Source organism: Nicotiana attenuata, unplaced genomic scaffold (assembly GCF_001879085.1).
Source record: "Nicotiana attenuata strain UT unplaced genomic scaffold, NIATTr2, whole genome shotgun sequence".
Lineage (NCBI taxonomy): Eukaryota > Viridiplantae > Streptophyta > Magnoliopsida > Solanales > Solanaceae > Nicotiana > Nicotiana attenuata.
The window spans coordinates 80,414-98,881 of record NW_017673114.1 but is presented as its reverse complement, the minus strand read 5'-3'; the positions used below and the strand labels follow the sequence as shown (position 1 = coordinate 98,881).

At 34.7% G+C, this 18,468-nt stretch overlaps 2 protein-coding genes and 1 pseudogene across 2 annotated transcripts; 1 reads left to right on the top strand and 2 right to left on the bottom strand.

The window, feature by feature from the left end:
* Window positions 1–1,302: 1,302 nt before the first annotated feature.
* LOC109215497 (magnesium-transporting ATPase, P-type 1-like) lies at window positions 1,303–7,597 on the top strand. The gene is made up of 8 exons (XM_019379568.1): window positions 1,303–1,629; window positions 2,398–2,514; window positions 3,676–3,902; window positions 3,983–4,194; window positions 4,488–4,590; window positions 4,964–5,334; window positions 5,507–6,005; window positions 6,358–7,597. Exons 1-8 carry the CDS (start codon window positions 1,467–1,469, stop codon window positions 7,501–7,503), a joined length of 2,838 nt encoding a protein of 945 aa, XP_019235113.1. The 5' UTR covers window positions 1,303–1,466; the 3' UTR covers window positions 7,504–7,597.
* A 393-nt stretch (window positions 7,598–7,990) lies between these two features.
* On the bottom strand, window positions 7,991–15,043 carry LOC109215493 (annotated as a pseudogene).
* Window positions 15,044–15,383: 340 nt separating this feature from the next.
* LOC109215496 (RING-H2 finger protein ATL54-like) lies at window positions 15,384–17,183 on the bottom strand. Its single transcript, XM_019379567.1, has one exon. It carries the CDS (start codon window positions 16,865–16,867, stop codon window positions 15,668–15,670), a length of 1,200 nt encoding a protein of 399 aa, XP_019235112.1. The 5' UTR covers window positions 16,868–17,183; the 3' UTR covers window positions 15,384–15,667.
* Window positions 17,184–18,468: the final 1,285 nt, after the last annotated feature.

The following is an 18,468-nucleotide window of genomic DNA, read 5'->3' as shown; positions in this document are numbered from 1 at the left end:
AATTTTACCTCATTTCCTTTGTCCCACATTTGAGAGATGCTAAGAAGATTGTGTTTAAGACCTACCACATAATAACCATTTTTTATATCATGAGAGAGTGACATGCCAACCTTGCCAATACCTGTTATCTGGACCTTTTTTTTCATTTCCAAATGACACACTCCCTCCTTGGAAGGCTGTCAGTGAGAGGAAGTTTTTTTTTCTCCAGTCATATGTCTTGAGCATCCACTGTCTAAATACCAATCCTGATTGTTTCCTTTCACCTAAGCCTGCACCAAAATTCACAAGTTAGTTTTGGGAACCCAGACAAGCTTGGGTTCCTTTTTGTTGGAAAAAGGATGAATCATAAAGCTATTTTCTTGTTAACCTTAAACCATTTAGTATGGACGGGAGGATTAACTTTTGGCTCCTCCTTCACATTTTTAACAATACGAAAGGTGTTTCTAAACTGAGAATGAATTAAGGCAGGACAAGTGTCTCTAAAGTGTCCTACTCTTCCACAATGAGTGCACATGTTATTATCGAAAATTCCTACATACTTTGGGTCAAACTTAGGGACAAGTTTTCTGTAGCCAATTCCAGATTTGTTAGAGCTACAGTTTTCATTCAGCCGATTTAAGGCATCAGGCGATCTATGCCGTTTGCTTAGTCTAGAGAGTTCATAATTAGCCTTTTCTAGGTTTTCATGTAGGACTTTATTACTACATTCAGCATCACAAAGATTATCATTAGTAATTTTTAATTCCTTTTCAAGCTTATCCTGCAGATCACTCATTTCATTTTTTCTTTGCCATGTATATCAAGAGACTTCTCATTGTCAGAAGTAAGCTCAAGAACCTGGTTATTAAGGTCTTTGACCTGTTTTTCTAAACTAGTTTTTTCAGATTCAAGCTCTTTGATATCAAGTTTGATACAAGAAAGGTTACTTATTAGCTGATCATTTCCAGTACTCATTTTATCCATTTCATTCATTAAGGTCACAAAAAATTTGAGTGACAATATATACAAGTTAAACTCTTAACTAATCCAAATTATTGAAACTGTTGGTAATTTTTAAAGTTGTCTTCATGTGACCTACAGATTACGAGTTCGAGTCATGCAATCAGTCTTTAATGCTTGTACACCTTTAGGGTGCGGTAACTGACATAACCGCGGATACTTCTTGCATCGGGCAACCTTTTTTTTTTTTAACCCAAAAAAAAAAAAACGGTCAGTATCATGATTCCTGAACATAGTAATTTGTAGTCCCCTGATCAATTTTCTTAATTAATATCTCATGTTCCACCTCTCAATAGCCTTATAATTTCTACCAGTCCACACCTTCTATTCAAAGCCAAGCTACCAGCTCAAGGTCTTTTTATCTCTTTTTCATCACCAACATTACGTACTACTGTCTCATTTTTCTTTTATATGTAAATTAGAAGTTCATCACTCTTTCCTTAACTGCAAATTAAACCTCTATTTCAATGTGGTTACCCAATATTTTCTCTGCAAATCACCCAAAAATACCTTATTATAATTCTCCTTTCATTCACCAAAATCTTGTTCATAAACTCAATGGACAAACCCAACATAATGGACCCAAAATTAATGCTGTGTTTCGTTTCTTGCAAAGGCTCACTTCTGGAAGTAGGCTTCCGTTACTTTCTTATCTTCTATTTTTGTTTTGGCTCGGTTTTAGAATTTATTTTACTCATGATAATACTTTAGGTTGTATGCTTTCTAGCAAAAATTTAAAAAGGTATAGAAATTTAGTACTCTTTATTTTTATTTTTAAAAAAAATGTTGGTTTGGGATGAATTCAGTCAGAGCTTGAACCCAAGACCTATGATTAAGGATGAATGAGTCACATTCATCCCATCTGCTCTATTTATGATTTTTGGCTCCTTTTTTCTATTTTTGGTACTTAGTGGGCGTTTGGACATAAGAAATGTAAAATTTCGGAAAAAAAGTGATTTTTTTAATTGAAAATAGTACTTGAAAATTAGAGTTGTGTGTGGACATGAATACAATTTGGAGTTGTTTTGAACTTTTGTGAGTGATTTTGAAGTAAAATTTTTGAGAAATAGCTTTTTGGAGTTTTTCAAATAACAAAAAAATTCGAAATTTCGACTTCAAATGAGGTTTAAAATTTTCATGGCCAAACATTATTCCGAAAAAAGTGAAAAAATTTTCGAAAAAACTTGAATTTTTTTTATGGCCAAATGGGCCCTTAATGTTAAAGTGTACGAATATCTCATCTGAAAATTTGAGCTTAAAGAGGAATAATATGTTTATGTATTTAAGGTTATATATAATTGCAGTAATATGTGGTTCAGTTGTGTTTAAGTGTTATAAACGAAACTGATACAGGGGCATTATTCTTTTATTCTGTTCTTTATTAATTTCTATATAAAGAGAAAATTGATGGAGGGTCAAGAACTGAAGAAGAAGAGAAGTTGTATTCTTGGCTATATGCTTTGGCTCAATCTGAGAAAGACTTGGTGTATGAGTATGTTCGATCCACTGAAAGAGGTACCGTCAAATATCTCTATAACAGTACCGTTTGTTCCAAAAAAAAATTAGCTGCTATAGTGAAATGATATTATAAAAAACATATATTATAACATAAGATGAAAAATTGGTTCCAAAGAGAACTTGGCCGCTATAGAGAATGCTTTTACAGAGAGATCTGACTGTAATTCTCTTTTGGTAAACATTCCCATTTTTCTAAAATTTTATTTTCATGTTGAAGCAATAGTAGCTATGAAAATCATGAATTTTTTCTTTATTTCTTGGCTAAGTTTAATTGTTTTCAACTTGATGTTCTAATGCTCCAATGTGTAATTTATATCTGAGATTTCTAAGTTAACTAATGAATTAAATGTTCATTCCTGAATAATACTATAAGCACTTCTGTTAAGTAGAGGAACTGTTAGAGAAGTCATTTACATTTGAAATAGCTATATTGCACTAGTATTTACTTACAAGGATATTCATAAAATGTATCTAGTATATTCTTCATAAAAGAAATCTACTGTCTTTTGTATTCTTGTAAAGTCTTTACTAAAAGGGCAGCCCGGTGCGCGAAACATCTCGTGTTCATGCAGGGTTCAGGAAAGGACCGCACCCCAAAGAGATGTGATGTAGGCAGCCTACCTTGATGCAAGCATCTGATTCCACGGCTCAAGCCCGTGAAATCATATATAGTTCTTTACTAGTAGTAAAGTCTTTACTAGTGTCTTGGTGAGACAGTTAATTTTTCTGAAAGAATTTAAGTTATTTACCACAGGATAAATAACTTTTTACACTATTAATAAATTTTAACATGTGATAGCATGTTATTATCATTTTTATCATATTATCAAGTAATGCTTATGAAAAGTTTTGTCTATAATTACCAAATACATGACCTGATTATATAAATATTTTTAAACCGTGAGCGCATAGAACTACCTATAGAAGGAAAATTAAATGTCTTAATGGATGTATACAACAACAATAACAACAAACTCAGCCTAATTCCACAAGTGGGGTCTGGGAAGGGTAATGTGTGTGCAGACTATACCCCTACCTTGTGAAGGTAGAGAGGCTGTTTCCGATAGACCCTCAGCTCATGAAGTTGTCTCAATCGATGTACACGCTGCCTATATAAGGAAAAAGAAATTCTTATTTCGTGAGGTTGTTCTTGTGCAGGCTTGAGCTTTGCTGAAGCTGACAGAAGACTTAAAGAAACTGGCCCAAATATTCCACTTGAGAATACTTTCCCAAAGTGGTGGAATCTTCTGTGGAGTGCTTCATTCCATCCATTTAACATCATCCTTCTTTTCCTATCAGTAATCTCTTATATTACAAGTGACAGTCCAAATGGCTGTATCATGCTCATATTAGTCTTCATAAGCGTCTCTCTCCGCTTTTACCAGGTCTCGTACGTTTGAATACACGAGCACGTGCACGTATACACCTCGAGTAAGGCCTAATCTTGAGTTCTTTTTTCTCTCAGGAATACAGCAGCTCGAAAGCAGCAATGAAGCTGGCAGAGTTTGTTAGGTGTCCGATAAAGGTTCAAAGATGTGCAGGTAGATTTGTTCAGACTGAAATACAGGTTAAAGTTGATCAAAAACAAGTTGTTCCAGGCGATATCGTAATCGTTGAACCAGGGGATCTTTTTCCAGGAGATGTAAGGCTTCTTGAATCAAAGCACCTTGTTGTCAGGTAAAACATGCAGCAAATTTTTTCTAAGTCAGAGCAAGAATATTTGTAATGCACTATGATTTGTTCTAAGGGAGCCTTGGCGTAACTGGTAAAGTTGCTGCCATGTGACCAGGAGGTCACAGGTTCGAGCTGTGGACACAGCCTCTTACTAAGACTGCTTACAATAGACCCTTGTGGTCCGGCCCTTCCCTGGGCCTCGTGCATAGCGGGAGCTTAGTGCACCGGGCTGTCCTTTTACTATGGTTTATTCTCATTGTGATTTGTTAAATGAGTTCTTGCATATTCTTGAACAGTCAATCTTCACTAACAGGCGAATCTACAACGACCGAGAAAACAGCTTACGTGAGAGAAGATAACAGCACTCCATTGCTTGATCTAAAGAACATATGCTTTATGGTAAATCCAGGCATTTAGAGGGCAGTTCTGTTTCTTGTTCTGAGTCAGTCTTACCAATCTAAGTGACTGAAAAAGGGTAAAAATTTCTAGTAAATTAGTAAATTAAAGAAATGTATGTGTTATTAACATATTGGTTGAGCAAGTACTTTGAGTTTTAGTAATCCATGCTAACAGGGGTAAGGCTGCGGCTGCGTACATCCTACCCTCCCCAGAACCCACTTGTGGGATTTCACTGGGTTGTTGTTGTGCTAATGTAACAATAATAGTTACGATTTGCATGCATCATTTTGTATTGCAGCAAATTTTGGTGATCAGTTTTTGCCTTTAAGTTCTATTTTTTGTATTCCATTGAGAGTATTGTGCTTCATTTTAGGGAACAAGTGTGGTGTCTGGTAGTGGAACCGGTCTGGTTATCTCTACTGGATTAAAGACGTACCTCAGCACAATCTTTTCAAAAATAGGGAAGAAAAGGCCACCAGATGATTTCGAGAAAGGCATCCGCCACATATCATATGTGCTTATCAGTGTCATGCTCGTTGTGGTTACAGTTATCGTCCTATCCGTTTACTTAACATCACATGATCTGAGTAAGAGTATACTATTTGGAATCTCAGTTGCAAGTGCACTCACCCCTCAGATGCTTCCCCTCATTGTGAATACCGGTCTTGCAAAAGGAGCTCTTGCCATGGCCAAAGATAGATGTATAGTTAAGAGCTTAACCGCCATACGAGACATGGGATCCATGTAAGTTGTAGTCTACACTGTGAACTGTTTTTCCATAGACCATACACATATCTTTTTCTTAAACTAGTCAACACTCTGAACTACGTCGAGTTAGCAACTAATTTTACATGCATCATTTCCTTGTTTGACAAAGTTCGTAGTGTCATTTCCTTGATTCTTTTTCTATTTCCAGGGATATAATATGCATAGATAAGACTGGTACACTGACGGTGAATTTTTCGACCATGGTTAATTACTTTGATAGTTGGGGTTCACCAAATGAAACCGTCCTACACTTTGCTTTCTTGAATGCTTACTTTCAAAACCAAAATAAGTATCCTCTGGATGACGCGATTATGGCATATGCATATACAAATGGATACAAGTTTAAGCCCTCGAAGTGGAATAAGATAGATGAGATTCCCTTTGATTTTACAAGAAGAAGAGTATCTGTTATATTGGAAACCAAGATGAGCGCCAAAGACGAACAAATGAGTATTGGTGACAGAGTTCTGATAACAAAAGGAGCACTAGAAGATATTTTGAGCATATGTTCTTTCATTGAGCGCGTTGATGAGGGGAGTATTTTCGCTTTCACCAAAGAAGATTACAGAAGAATTACTGAGCTCTCAGAAAAATTTAGTAATGAAGGATATCGGGTTCTTGGGTTAGCAATGAAACAACTCCTACCGGTATGTCTGAATTCCTAATCACAATTTTCATCTTGGTTATTTGCAAGTTGTTACCTCCCTTGAACAAGTTTACACCAAAGAAATAGACGATTATTTTATCCTCTTTGCACTCTGAGTGCCACTTTCTGCTTTCATTTTCTTTGTTTTCTACACTAAACAAATGGCAGCCCAGTGTACAAGGCATCCCCCGCTTACGCACCCCAGGTGGTGTTATGTAGACAGCCTACCCTAGTGCAAGCATTGGTGGTTGGTTCCACGGCTCGAATAGACCTTGAGGCATGCAAAGGTTCTTTATGCAAAAATATAATCGCACCTTAGCTATTGATTCATAATTATTATTGCTGTGTTGCAGCAAGTTGGAGTTAGCAGCATGATCTGTGACGAGGACGTTGAATCCAGTATGGTGTTTGTTGGGCTTATATCCTTCTTTGATCCACCAAAAGATTCTGCAAAAGAAGCGCTATGGCGCCTGGCAGAAAAGGGAGTAAAAGCTAAAGTATTGACAGGTGATACTCTATCTCTTGCGATAAGAATATGCAAAGAGGTCGGTATAAAAACAACTCATGTCATCACTGGACCTGACCTTGAGTCACTAGACACAGATTCTTTCCATGAAACAGTGAAGAGGTCAACAGTTTTCGCCCGACTTACACCTACTCAGAAACTAAGGGTGGTGCAATCATTGCAAACAATGGGCGATCATGTCGTTGGTTTCTTAGGAGATGGAGTAAACGATTCACTTGCATTAGATGCAGCAAATGTGGGCATCTCTGTCGACTCTGGTGCCTCAATGGCCAAAGACTTTGCTAACATTATCTTACTCGAAAAAGACCTTAATGTTCTTGTAGCTGGAGTTGAGCAAGGCCGGCTCACATTTGGAAACACGATGAAGTATATCAAGATGTCAGTGATCGCCAATCTAGGAAGCATAATTTCACTGCTGATTGCAACGCTGATATTTGGTTTCGAGCCCTTGACGCCAATGCAGCTTCTTACACAGAATATCTTGTACAATCTTGGCCAAATTGCAATACCTTGGGACAAAATGGAAGACGTTTATGTTCAAACTCCACAGAGATGGTCACTAAAAGGCTTAGCGACGTTTACACTATGGAACGGACCTCTTTGTTCTGCATCGGATATAGCAACTCTCTTATTCCTATTGCTATATTACAAGGTTTCAAGATTTGATTTTGAGTTTTTTCGTTCTGCTTGGTTCGTTGAAGGACTTCTGATGCAAACACTTATCATACACCTGATCCGAACAGAGAAGATCCCGTTTGTTCAAGAAGTTGCATCATGGCCAGTTGTTTGTTCTACTGTTGTTATATCAACAATTGGCATTGTAATCCCATACACAACAATTGGAAATGTTCTAGGATTGACAGCCTTACCATTGTCATACTTTGGTTTTTTGGTTGTCCTTTTCTTAGGTTATTTTTCACTTGGACAAATTATCAAGAAATGCTACATTTTGGTGTTCAAGACATGGCTTTAGGTGTCAAGAAGTATAAGAGTAACACATCTGGAAGAAATTCATGTAATTTTTCTCTCATAAATGAAGTAAAGTCTTTTGTGAGAGTTTACGGTTACAGTCAAACCTCTATATAACAGCATCTCTATATAGCAGCATCTCTATATAACAGCTATTTACTATAAAAGCCAAGTTTCTCTCAGAACGAATTTTTGTTGTGTTATAATATATGGCAGCACTTCTCTATAGCAGCCAAAAAATATCAGAACAAACGAGGCAGTTATGGAGAGATTTGACTGTATATAGTTTTTGAAGTCGAAAATCAATTTTACGGTATAGACGCTTATGACCTCCCCCTCTATGGCTTGCGGTAATGATTCCTCTGGCATTACGACCTTTACCACAATGATGTTGTCCATAGATCACAACGACTACCCTTTCTTCCTAAGGCGTGATTAGACCAAGGGGAATCTCTATAGGAACTAGTCCCTTATATTTCGCACATAGGAGATCGAGACACAGTCCACAGAATCTTTATTTTCTGAATATCTGTTACAAATCAGCAAAATATCAAAATAAAGTTGACTACTTGTTCCTTTCTCAAAATTTCAAACAGAATATTGAAAGATAAAACACTCCATTCAAAGGGCATTAGGACAAGGAATTGCATTCAGAAAGAAACTTTATTTACAAAAAAAAAAAAAAAAAAATCAAAAACAACAGTCTCCTTCATTGTGTGTTCCATCTGCCAATGCTTCTGCCTCTTCATCTATTCATCAACAGCCAATGAAACTTTCTCCACCTGAAAAACACAAATCAACAAATATACAAATTAGCAGCTGAGTGCAAAAATTTGTAAGCCAAATCAATTAAAATACAGAGGTTATATATACTTACGGATTTCTTAAACTCAAGTTCATAAAACAATTCAAGATAGCGCTTCTTTGCATTAGCAACTTTGTCATTTTTGGTTGCATACTTCTAGAATCCATAAACACCAGATATTGTCAACACTTTCTGTGAATAAATTTGCCATGTATATCTAGCAAAAAGAGCAAGTGAAAAGGGATTAGTTTTAGTTTGTTCAAAAGTTAAATCATGGTGTCAGAGCACGCTGCAGAGGTCCCGAGTTCGAGTCTCACCAGCACCCATTATCAAAAAGAACTTTCACGTGTTTGACTCAGAGGTGAAGCTATATGTGGCCAAGGGTGTCAATTGAACCCCCTATGCCGAAAAATTATATTGTGTTTAAAATAAAAATATTAGTGCTTGTTAGTAATGAAAAAATAGACTTTGAACACTCTTGTTCAAATTTGAACACCCTTATTGAATTTTCTGGCTTGGCTCATTAATAAGAATCAAACTCGCACGTGAAGGGACATGTTAAAGATATAACCGAAAAGGGGGCATGTTGAAGATATAATAATTAGTAAATAAGAAGTGTGCTCTTTTCTAACAGCTTAAACTTTTAGATAATCTGGTCACACACTTCAACAGTGCTAAGTGCAAATTAAAGCTACGTTGCACGCCTCCGTTTGAAATGGTATCCCAATAACTTGGATCTTCTTTAGATTTTTCAAAGAAATAGACCAGCATATCAGCAGCCTTGTCGCCCTGATTAGGGTCAATGTGGAAGCCAGATTTTCCATGTACTATAATCTCAAATGGTCCACCATTACAAGTAGCAAAAGTTGGCAAACCACAACTCATGGACTCAACAACTGTCAAACCAAAAGGCTCGTAGAAGGCTGGTTGAACGAAAGCACCCCTCGTGTCTGCAATGTATCGATAAAGTTCTCCGTTTCTCACACGATTCATCTGGGAAGAAATCCACCTGAATTGGCCATTCAAGTTGTAGGTTTCAATATGGTTGTACATGTTCTTCATCTCTGCTTGCTCTTCTAAATCCTTGGATTCTTTCCTTCTGTCTCCGCCAACAACTACAAGGTTAACAAGCTCCCTCAGTCTCGCATTCTTAGCATACCATTCCACGAGTCCAGTTAGATTCTTTACGCGATCTAGCCTTGCCATAGTAAAGAGAATTGGCTTATTACTGTCCTTCAACACACATCTGTTTTATGTCGATAACAAATGATCATTAATCTTGTCGGAAAAGAAGTAGATGATTGGAATGAAATAAAAGCAAGCTAAGGAGACTAACAAGTGTTCTTTATTCTCGACAGGACTGTACAGAAGTTCTTCAATTTCTGGATGGAACTTGGTTAGCCTTTTCTCCTTCTCGGTGTAAGAAAAGTAGATCGACGTATCAGCTCCAGGGGAGACAATGTTGAACTTTGGATCGAATGAATCGATTCCATGGACTACTCGATACAATCCAGGCATGGTAAAAGCAGTATGACTCTCATAATGTCCTACAGTATTCTTGCTTCAAATTCACAATGTTAGAATATCAAACGAAATACTATAACGACACGAGACTTGGAAAAAAAATGAAATAATATAATGGTATCCATTTGAATTACCTTCCAGCAATTTCTTGGAAAGTACTGGTAATGATGAAATCAGTGTGGTTCATGGCAAAAAGATCAGCTGTGAACTGACTTGAGAAATGATACTTGTCATCGAACTTCTTCCAATTAAGGTCCGAGTTTATATACTTGGTTTTTTCCATGGCATGAGCAATAGTACACACAGAGTAGCCCCAAATTTCTTAGCAAGCAAGGAGGCAGCAAGGTTTCCCTCACTATAGTTGCCGATGATCAAGTCTGGTTTAATTCTTTGACAAGTTCTTCCGCGACATCCTGATGATCTATATAAGAATGTATAAGATATTTTCAAATGCAAAACTCTTATTTTGTTTTAGGTCAAAGTTTCCATGTATGGCCAGACTTCAAATCGTGAGATCCATTTGCGCAACATTCCCTTCTTAGATCTTCCACCCTTGCCGCAATTTAAGTCAACTGCTTGTAGACAATAAATTTGCGTCGAGAAAATAAAATCAAGACCGAAAATATCGCAACAATCGTAGTATTTTATTTCAAATATTTGAGTGTTACAATCTCTATGAATCCTCTGATTCTTCTTTTCAATAGTAAATAAATTCAAAGGGCATTTGAGTTTGATCTTGAATCTATATTTGTTTTCACGAACAATGATCTTATTCTTAAGCTTAAGCTTGATTGCTTGAACTTGACCTTGATTCGAAGAACTTGAACTTGATGTCTTGAACTTGAAGCTTGAAACTTAACTTGTAGAGAAATTTGCGGCGTTTGATCCACGAGCTCTTATGAAGACCCATATTTATAGTTGTGGAAAGGAGGAGTTGTGATAAGAACAAACTCTTTCCGACCAATCAAATTGAAGTGTGACATAGCCGCATTTGATTGGCCAGAACATGTCACTTGCACACATGGCGCGATTTCATTGGCCATTTAATGTGACTTGGCATGCCTTGTCATTTTGACACATGGCATGTTCCTATTGGCTCTTCCGTTTGACTTGGAGTGCCACGTCATTTCATGTGTGGCACCAAACTGGGCCTCTAGGAAAATAATATCTTGGGCCTAATGAAATGGGCTCATCACTTTAGCCCAATTAAATGGCTAGCCCAATGGATTAAAACTTATTTATTTAATCCATCTATATTGGATTTATATAACTAATCCAATTATATTAGCCCATAATACTTATTTGAACTAATGTATTTAACATATAGTACAAATTATTTTATTGGATTTAAGTCCAATAAAATTTAAATGCTTACACTGTATATCTTGATTTTAGTTTCCAATTTTGGTAAAATAAGAATATCCCTCACAAACTTCCTAAGTTTCCCTCCATCCAATTCTATCTATTTTTGCACACAAAGCACTCAGTTGACTATCAATAAAAGAAATTAGAAAATCTAAGTGATTTTATTAGATATTCTCTACTGGCAAGCCAAATTTGGGAAAAAAGATCTGGTTCCACCGTTGTCAAGTTGAAGCTTCATCTGATTTCAATTAAAACTCAAATGTTTGTGTTGAAAATCAATTTAATTGTTGCTCAATCTTGTTGGAAATAGCTTGGAGTCGTCGACTTTGTCGTAAAATTCGAAGTCGATCTCTATGTACAAGTAGGGACTTTGGATCATTGGGTTGCGCGTACCGAAATTCTTCTTGAACACGTAAAGGGAAGTGAATGCCTATATTGTCTAAACAAGAAGAAATAATTATTAATCTGAAGAGTTAATTCTTTTCCGGCGAAACGCTATTTTTTCGCCAATTAGTTTTGATTTGCGGATACTCGGTTGTATTGTTAATTGTGATCCCACTTAAATACAATTTGTGTATAAATTTTATTTTTTTGTATATTTTGTATCTGATTTATACATAGTAAAAACAAATTTCATACAACTAATTATATATTATACAACTTATCTACAACTTTCATATATTATTTCTACACAGTTATATACAACTACAATATCATACCACTTCAATATAATTTGTACACAAATTTTATAAAATATGTCTTTTGTATATTTTGTATATGATTTATACATAGTAAAAATAAATTTCATACAACTAATTATATATTATACAACTTATCTACTACTTTTATATATTATTTCTACCCAGTTATATACAACTACAATATCATACCACTTCAATATAATTTGTATACAAATTTTATACAATATGTCTTTTGTATATTTTATATTTGATTTATACATAGTAAAAACAAATTTCATACAACTAATTATATAGAGAAAATGCATAAGTACCCCCCTGACCTATACTCGGATTCTCAACTACACACTTTTTCTTTGCTGGAATCCTATTACCCCCCCCCCCCTAAACTTATTTTAAATGGAATTATATGCACCCTTAACGCTAACGTGGCAGAGTATGTGTATTTCACTCTCCTAAAGGAGAGTGAGCAGCAAGAAAAAATAATTTTCAGATTATTTTTTATTCTTTTTTACCATTTTTTCTTACTTTTTTTTCCTTTTCCTTTTCCTTTTTCTTTGTCTNTTTTCTTTTGCTTTTTTTTTCGTTTCTTCTCTAATTCCGGCGGATATTCATTCACCGGCGACTTTATCTAACCGTTTTTCTTCCATTTTTTCTTTTCACACACAAATTAAAGTCAAAAAGATCTATTCATAAGCAAAGCAAAATACACTCAGATTTGGGGGAAAAAATTCATCATCGGAAAACCTTCACATACCGGAAAAAAAATGATGTATTGAAATTTTAACTGGAAAAAGTTATCTCAGCTTATATTCATTTTTATTTCTTTTGCTCTTCCTCCCACACATAAATTATACTTTAAAGAAAAATTTATATATATATATATATATATATATATATAAAACAAAACACACTTAGATCGGGATAAAAATCTGTCGCCGGAAAAAAAAATAGCCGGAAAAATTTGTGTTTGTGAAATTTCGATGACCACCATTTTATGTCGCCGATGACCAAAACAAAAAGAAAGAGAATGAAATAACCAAAAAAAAATGAAAATAATAAGAAATAAAGAAAAAAGGATAAGAAAAAGAAGAAAGAATAAAAAAAGTACTAAAAATACATGTGGGGGCGCGCGTAGCTCACCACTTGCCAAGAGTATGGTTGTCAGCGTTAAGGGTGCAAATAATTATATTTAAAATAAGTTTTTTTGGGGGGGGGGGGGGGTTAATGGATTCCCGCAAAGAAAAGTGTGTAGTTGGGAATCCGGGTATAGGTCAGGGGGGTACTTATGCATTTTCCCAATTATATATTATACAACTTAGGTACAATTTTCATACATTATTTCTTACCCAGTTATATAACAACTACAATATCATACCACTTCAATTACAATTTGTATACAAATTTATACAATATGTCTTTTGTATATTACATAGTAAAAATAAATTTCATACAACTAATTATATATTATACAACTTATCTACAATTATACAACTTACAATATCATACCACTTAAATACAATTTGTATACAAATTTTATACAATGTTGTTCAACTTTCATATATATTTAAATAAAAAAAATATGTAAACAACAGAAACATTTACCTAACAACTTTACTACAATTTCGTAAGTATAATGTATGTCATGCTTCTTCTTCTTCTTCGAGTTTCAATCTGAAATTCAGCAAAAATCAAGTCTAATCTTCACCAAAACACCCTCAAAATTGAGATATATACTCCAAGCATATTCCCAATTGTTTGCAACAACACCCATCAAACAAATAATGATTTTAACAAACTCAAATCCGAATTCAAAGCTTCAAAACTTTTTAATGGCTGTCAATGGTGGAGAGTCAAACACCTTCAAAATTTATTGATTGACAATTTCAATTTGAAAACCAATTGTGCAACATACATTATGGAATTTGAACACAATTGTGCAACACCTTCAGTCTACATTTACTGGAATTTCAATAAGCATGGCATTGTTATTCTCTTTCCCTTTGCTCTACATTACTGGAATTAGAATGAGAGAGAGAGAGAGAGAGAGAGAGAGAGAGAGAGAGCGTAGGAGAGAGAGGGCGCAGGAGGGAGAGAGAATAAGGATGGGAAATAATTGGTTCCTAATATAAAGAGATTCTCAATTCCTAAAGTGTATATAATTGGCAAATGGTATATAGTATGTAATTAAATTGAAACTTGAGTAGGGAGGGTAATAAAGTTTCAAATAGTGTATACGAAAGTAAAAATTTCCATAGAGTAATGACACACATACAAGAAGAAGCTAATAGCAGGCTCCGTAAACTCTATCATATACCGTGTTAAGATATCTTTAAGCTATTTTAGCCCAACAATGGATTTTAGAGCTCAGTTTGATGCAACGAGCAAGATGATGACAGTGTGATGATACACAGACAAGAAGAAAATAGTAGCAGGCTTCGGTTGCCATAAATACTTTCCCAATGTGGGTAGTACTCGGTGAAGGCACATGAATTTTAAATTGTAGGATACATATTAGTAATTATTTTAATATAAATATAAATACAAAGTTTAACCTAAAACTACTGAATTCAATCGAACCCTGCGTAATCTTCTAGCTCCGCCCCTGCTGTAATCAACATTTATTACATGTTGGACTCATAAAACATAGAGCCTAATAGAACAACTAATTCAGAGTATTGCTTAGGCTATATGCTTGTTATTTAAATTGTTCTTTTAAGTTCAAAGTCAAGGCTAGCTAGATCTTTTTTTTTTCTTTTTGTTGGAAGAAGCTGTTGCTATTCTTGAAAAAACAAGATTGTAAATAATGAATCATAAACTTCTCTTCCCTTTCAGAAGGTGAGATTTTGCTTCAATTTCCAAACTCTTATTTGATTATTTCAAAACCTTTATCAGTGAAAAGAATTCCCAGTTTCAGCTGTGCTTTATGGTTTCTCCAAATCTTTTCATAAGCACAAACTGTATCATTTTCCTTTCAACAAGGTGAAATTCCTGAATTTGATATCAGAAACTCAGATATCATTCTATTTATAACCGAAAAATACCCGAGGACCAGTAAAGCACGATTCGAGATTCGGTGAATAATGGGCCTCACCTTTATCCTTCTCCACTTATATACCAGATCTTTTGTCGATACCAGAATTCGAAGCCATGACCTGTGCTTAACCTCCACAACACGTGTCGCGCTCTGGAGGCTCAGAAACTTGGATATCATTCACAGTGGCGGATGCACGTTGAGAGTTATGGGTGCTTAAGCACCCATTAACTTTGAACATGTTAATAAATTTATATAGGCAACTGCACAAATATTTAGATAAATATTGAGCGAGCACCCACAAGTAAATTCATTTTTCATCTTCTTTTGAAGTTTTTATCGGCGAGCACCCATAACTTTAAAATCCTAGATCCGCCACTGATCATTCAGAATTATAAAAACCTAAAAACTTTCTGCCTTCATCAACAAAAAGTGGTAATGCAAGAATCAAATTCATATTTTCTTGTTTGTTAACTGCATCACAACATTAACATAATAAACTTATACAATTTGTAATTCTCTTTCTTGTTGGGGTGGTTGTAACGGGGGGGGGGGGTTCTAAACATGGCCAATACCATTCATCTTTCAAAGAACTTTCCTTTGAAGATTCTGAATCAGCTCAATTCAGCTGTTCATGAGTTCTTATTAAGTGGACATTATTTTCCAATATGTTTTTTTGACAGGGTTCCAAATGCAAAAACTTGAACCCCTTATGAAATTCAAGAATCAAAATCTTTGAGCTTCACTTACATTGATTTTCTTGATTCTTGACTTCTTTTTCACTTGTGGATACTGAACACTTCCCACTAGTAGAAAATGATCTCTTGATCATACAAATTGGCACTTTTTGCAGTGAACGACCGAAGGAAGAACTCTTCATCGCTTCATATAAGCTCGAATTTCTACTTCCTCTTTTTGCTGATATATCAGAATTTTCCGTCTTTTCAACCAATTGATCATCTGAATTTGAACACCCTTCGCCATTTTCCAAGTTCGTTTCACTCATAGCAAAATGTACTAATGAAACAGCTGATGGATCCATTGAAACTGACCTCCGTGTTGGCTGCAATTCGTCGTTTACTTTCACACAACGCTCATCTAAATCACTAAATACTCGCAACCCTTTTCCCCTTTCATCTAAAACACCATGTATTTTCTCCAAAATTCCGATAACTTTCCCTTCTTCATCAGTCAATACATCAAGATTTTCACCTCCTAGCCTTATTTCGCGACTTTCATCTTCCCCCAAATCTTGATTTTCCAAATCATAGCCACTATTTCTACTCTCCACTGGATTAACATCACTTGAACTAAAATCATTTACACCAGTAGAGGAAATTTCCACATTGTTCATTTGTAATGCAGCATTTAAATCAGAAACAATAGGAGCACGACACACGGGGCAATTCGTGTGTGAAACCAACCAAGTATCAATACAAGAAACATGAAAAGCATGACAACATTTAGGCAACAACCTAAGACTATCATCTTCTTCAAATTCAGTTAAGCAAACAGAACAATCAGTAACTTCAATCAAACCCTCTTTCTTATTAAACCTAAACACAGGAATCGATTCAATTATCGATTGTGGTAATCCAATTGTATGTATATACCAAATTGGATGATCCAAAATTGGCCCATGATTTTCATCAAGAAAATCTTCACTATTTCCACTCAAATCTTGAGAACTTCTTCTTGTATTCATTTTGAACTTCTTTAGAGTAATCATATAACAAATAAACACAAAAATTGCCCCAAGAACACAAAGCATAATTATAAAATAAAATGGCATATGATGATTTTCACTTGTAACAGAATTAGAAGGGGGTGGTAAAAATGGACCAATCCCACATTCAGTAGGACATCTTTCTGGTGAACAATTTAAACAAATAGCCATTTTATCTTTAGCTATAACTAGCATCTTCCTATTATACAAAGCCATAAGAAGAAGAAAAAAAAAACAGAGAAAATAGAGGGAAACTGAAAACTATAGAGTGAAACTGGTACCTTAAAATTTTCAAGAAAATGAAAATTTTTTCAAGAAACCAAGAAAATTGTAACCCCTTTTTGGAATTTGTTTAATTAAGATATATCTAAGTAGCTAAAAGTATGAGGATTTTTTGGTCTGAATTTGCTAAGGGTTTTTTTTTTCACTTGTTTTTTGGTGGGGATGAGGAGAAGAATTTTGTAAGAGTTTTTAGATTCGTTATTTTTGGGTAGATTTGTGAAAGTCAAAGAGATGTTTTCTCGTACTATACGTGTTAAAAAATGATGTCGTGGAGGCTTAAATCACGTAAAAAAGTTGGAGGGGACTAATAATGAATAAAACTACAAAAAAAAAATGATTAGGTTATTTTGTTTATTAGTTAAAGATAGACTTAAAATAGGTTAGAGAATGAATTAAGTAATATTTTTACGGTATCGTAACCCGTTAGGCAAGTTAGTTAGTAGAATTAATCAGTAAAATCTTAGGTATTAGTAGGTTGGGTGGTTTCCCTTTTTCTTTTTTTGGATGATTAAGGTAATCCAATGATTCTTAAGTACTCTATCTGTTTCAATTGAGATGACACACTTATTAATCTGTTTCAAAAAGAATGAATTTCAATAACTAAAAATAATTCAACTTTAAACTCTTCATTTTACCTATTTTATTCTTAATGAAATTTTTTTATAATCACACAAATGTCATGGCCCCACAATACAGTGGTGAAGCTAGGAATTTCTCGAAGGGTGTTCAAATTTAAAAAAAAAAATTGAAAAAAATTCCGATAAAGGGTGTTCAATATGTGTTGTATACCTCTAAAACGTAATATTTTACCTATGTACATAGTGCAATTTTTCGACGAAAGCTGGTCAGTTGACCACCCTTATATCTATGTGGCTTCGTCACTGCCCACAAAGCTAGACCACAAGCTTTAAAAATCTTTTTTTTTTTTTAAATTACATGCCGAGCCAAATTATCTTATTTGAATTAAAACGGAAGGAGTAGTTATTTTGATTTGTGAGTGACATGTTACATCTCTCTATATTTGTAAACACCAATAATATACTTTTATAGGGATATAGATGTCCTGTCAAGTTTACAGTCATAAGTTCAAAATCTTTCTTTTTTTTCTTTTTTAAATTTAATGTCAAATCAAACAATTGACAAGTGTAACAGTTTACGAACCGCTTAGTTGAACTCAAATGTGATTTTGTTTGTTCCAAAACCTAAAAATATAACATTCACATTTGGTATGTTCCTATACACGTGGCCTTTGGTCCATCACAAATACCAAAAGGGTAGGTCAACTAAGTGTAGAAGCAGCTAGTGTTTAATTGGTGAAATGAACTACAAACCACATCTTTCAACAATTGATAAAGTATATAGAGCTATGACTATTTTAGTAGAGTTTTTCTTTTAATAATTTGGCCTTTATTGTAAGGGTGGCAGTAGACGGTGTGGACTGTGCAGTGGTAGGGCCATAAATAAATGGAATTTTTATCTCCTATAACAGAGGTTGATATCTTATTTATTTTAGATAAATACTATTTTAAAAAATT